Source organism: Geospiza fortis, unplaced genomic scaffold (assembly GCF_000277835.1).
Source record: "Geospiza fortis unplaced genomic scaffold, GeoFor_1.0 scaffold237, whole genome shotgun sequence".
Classification (NCBI taxonomy): domain Eukaryota; kingdom Metazoa; phylum Chordata; class Aves; order Passeriformes; family Thraupidae; genus Geospiza; species Geospiza fortis.
The window spans coordinates 6,751,604-6,755,631 of record NW_005054319.1 but is presented as its reverse complement, the minus strand read 5'-3'; the positions used below and the strand labels follow the sequence as shown (position 1 = coordinate 6,755,631).

At 41.1% G+C, this 4,028-nt stretch overlaps 1 protein-coding gene across 1 annotated transcript in view; it reads right to left on the bottom strand.

The window, feature by feature from the left end:
• Positions 1-2,842, bottom strand: part of ERCC4 (ERCC excision repair 4, endonuclease catalytic subunit) — a 14,343-nt gene extending 11,501 nt beyond the window's left edge. The window contains 4 exon segments of the mRNA XM_014306790.2: position 1; positions 3-138; positions 2,442-2,622; positions 2,822-2,842. The exon segment at position 1 is cut by the window's left edge and continues 56 nt beyond it. Of these exon segments, the coding sequence (XP_014162265.1) occupies position 1; positions 3-138; positions 2,442-2,622; positions 2,822-2,842 (339 nt within the window).
• Positions 2,843-4,028: the final 1,186 nt, after the last annotated feature.

Genomic DNA, 4,028 nt, shown 5'->3' with positions numbered 1-4,028 from the left:
AAAAGCCAGTGTTAAATGCAACTGCATTATCTGTAAAAGCTTTAATGAAGCCTTGCTTGTTCTTCTGGCGATAAAGTCGCAAGATGAACGCCTCCTGACAGGACTCAATGATTCTGTGTGCTTTGTACACCAAAATGCCTGTCAAGAGAAAAAAAATAATCAAGTTTAAAAAAAATAAATACAGAAAGGTCCAGGTTTGTACAGATTTTTCCTCACAACTGTCTTATTCTTCTACTGTTGTTTAAATACAGGAATTTAAGTCTTCTAAAATGAAGGCTGAACAAACTTTCTGGGGTTGAAACAAGTGACTCCTCAGTTTCAGTACCATGGAATTGCCAAATAACAGAACTGGGTTAATAATGCATCTTTAACAGGAAAAAAAAAAGCTTGTGAATGGGTGGCAGGACTTACTAGCTAGGAAAATTTTCTACTCCTGAGGCATAACTTGAACTTGAGCCTTTTAAGAGCAGGAAAAGCAGATGCACAACATAACACATTGTTACAACAAAGCCAGTTTGATGTGTTTGAGGCTGTGATAGTTGAATTCTTTTGTTTAGAGAAATTCTGGAATTACAGACTTGTCATGTAACTTGAATTGGTAACAGTTCAAGTGTTATACAATCAAAGAACTTCTGAAAACATTTATTTTGCTTTACTCTCCCATATTCACACTCAAGGCCAGCAAGTATTATCAAATATATGAGTACGCCACCAGTTTTCTTCATGGCTATAGGTGCAGTAGGAGTAAAAGACTTTTCAAGCACATTTCAATGAAGAGAAATGAAACAGGAGTTTAATTTAATTATGTGGTTGAGGCAAACATTTCTGGAGTTCACAGTTCACTCAGCCAAGACCTGCTACACCAAGGCTTGTTTTCTCCTCATGCTAATCATGTTAAACAGCACATTGCATTATTTTCCCTCTCCCCCTACTGAATTCAGGCCTATGTGCTATCTGTTCACAGCTTCCAGGGGAACCATAAATGCCTTTCTAAAATGGAAGCAAAGGACATCAAACACCACAGGTTTTACCATATGCCTACATAAGCTAATAAACTTACAGAGCATTCAATTTCTCTAACAAGTCTCCTCAACTCAGCACACAGCCATTGATTTTAATATGCCTTTGCTTGCTAAATGAAAAAGTCTCCAGAAAATAGACTTCCATATAACTGCTCACCATTCATAATTAAGTCCTGAAATAATCCACTACAAGGTATTTTTCTATCTAGATATTGTTAAACCTGTCCTATGAAGCAAATTTTTCCATACATAATAATGATCATCTCTGAACACCTTCCAAATTTTTCAAGATATGACCCCAGATGGACATGACAGGAAAGACAGAATTCCTAACAGGTCAGTAAGACTTTGTTTATTGTAATACCTTCCTGCTTATAGTCACCATATATCTGCTTATGAAGGAGTTCACCCCTGCTCTGTAAGCCTTGGTAGAAACAACTTGCCACTTTTTACTACACCAACTTGCATCAGTTTCACTGTGCTGTCATGTACATAATTTCTACTCAGCTAAAACCACCAGGAATAATTCTGCTTTACTGCAGTGATAATTTCTTATCTTCATTTAGCTGGATTTATGAGTTCATCAGATGTTACTTCACATGATTTTACAAACTACATTTTTAACACTTAGAGAAGCTTTTGCTGTTATCTCCTCATGAAACACTACTCCAAGATTTTTTTGTACAACCTCACACACAGACAAGGCACATAGACCCCGGTGTAGGGAGGGTGGGAATGAAGCCACCAGTCGATTGCAGCTGCTCTCACACCGACCTCTGGTGGCAATGCAAAACCTGTCACAGCTCTGTGGCACTAAAGGACAGCACCAGTTTCAAAACTTTACAGTATTTCTTCTTTTCATCTTTTTTTTTTTTCTTCTTTGGTAGGGTAGGAAGGTAAAGAGGAAGGAGTCAAGGGAAAAAGAGAAATTACCACAGGTTGCCCAGAAAACCTATTCACGTCTTTTGAATTTAGAAATCTGGTGTTCTTCAACTCCAGCATAAAAGTGTTCAAAATGTTTTACAGTAGAACTTGATGTAGCTTGCTAAAAGGAAGGAAGTACAGCTTCTGAAGCAGAAACTCACATGCCTCTAAGCATACAATATTCAGCTAGGTTTAATCATTAAGATTAAGATTATTAAGACCCCAGGACACTATTTCACCAAGTGCAATCAATTATTCTTCTTTGAAAGCCTTTTTAAACTGTATAATTAAATAAGGCAAATGAGTTGAGAGGAAAAAAAAAAGAACAAAAGAACTACATATTTGCTCCTTTTACCTCAGTCTTGGTGGGGTGGGGGGGAAAGGAGTAACTTCAACCTCAATACCTGTTAGTAGAATTCTTCATATAGAATTTTTTTTTAAGCTTTGTGTGTTTTCAAACGGAACATTCTTACCTTTATTTCTTTAAGCTCTTACCAGTAATGAGATTGGCAGGAATTCTGTCAGTAAGGAAATCTACCACAAGGATCCGACTCGTTGCAAAGATGACTCCTCCTTGTGTATAGAATTCATATCGAGTATTATTTGCAATTTCATTGGTAACACGTCGAGGGAGATGAACAACTCCATCTGACCTCAGCTGATCAATAAAATACTCCTAAACCAAACACAATAAAAACACAAGACATTATTGTGGTATCCAGAGAAAGGGATCCATAGAGCACCTTTATTTCACTCTGGTAATTTATATACTCTGGCAATTTTGAGGACCTGTCAAAAACAAGACATGGCAGTATAACATACTAGAAGAAGTCGGAATTATTATGATTTTTTTCTTTTTTTCTTCTTTGACATACTTTCTTCAGTTTCAAACTCATCTAGGTGATTTTAAGAAAATCTACATAGTCAGTAGTAACCAGACAATACTTACATAAAAATGAGCAACTGACACTTCAAGGAGCTTATATTTTCTTGTATTTCAGTATCTCATTTTCAGAGAAAATGCAATTTTAATACTGCCTTAAGAACAGAGAATTGGGAAGAGATCATCTTTTAGTGCCATCACCTATAGTCATGAGATGACTACAGCAGGTAAATCATATACACCAAGCTTAATCTTACAAACTACAGCTGTGATCTTTATTCACCTATGGTTGCTATAAAACGTCCCCCAAGACCTCCCCTTCCAGATGGTGGGAAATTTGCCTGGTTCCAGAGAAAAAAGAGCTGCCTTTTTTTGTACAATTAGGGACAACCCAACAAGTCTGACAAGCACGTTTCATCCCTTTCTCCTCACTGGTTACTAATAAGTTATGCATTTGTTTTAGCTCATTAGTGTTACTAGGACTTCACTGTGCTGCAGGAGTAGAAATCCAACTGCCCCGATCCCAAATGTGCGTGGTTTGACAGCTTCCCCAGGACCTGGGGGTGGACAACAAGCCGTCCCTGAGCCAGCAGTGCCTTGTGGCCAAGAAGGCCAAGGAGATCCTGGGGTGCATCAGGAAGAGCACTGCCAGCAGGTCGGGGAGGTGACCCTGCGCCTCTGCTCAGTGGAGTGCTGGGTCCAGTTCTGGGCACCTCAGGACAAAAGGGACACGGAGCTCTGGGAGCAGAGGGTGACAAAGAGAATGAGGGGACTGGAGCATCTCTCGTGAGGAAAGGCTGAAGGAGCTGGGGCTCTTCAGCCTCCAGAGGAGATGGCTGAGAGGAGACTTCAGCAGTGCCTGTCAGTGTGAGCAGGGAGGGCTCAGAGCAGGGACTGGGCTCTGCTCCCTGGCCCAGCAATGGACCAGGAGGAATGGGCAGGAACTGATGCCCGCGAAGTTCCACCCGAGCACGAGGAAGAACTTCTCGTGTGAGTGACCGAGCCCTGGGACAGATTGTCCAGAGAGGTTGTGGAGTCTCCCTCTCTGGAGATATTCCAGACCCGTCTGGACACAATCCTGTGCTGTGTGCTCTGGAATGACCCTGCCTGAGCAGGGAAGCGGCACCAGATGAGCACTGTGCTCCTTACCAGCCTGACCCGTTCCGTGGGCCGGTGCACAGCGTCCGGCCCGCCCCCCG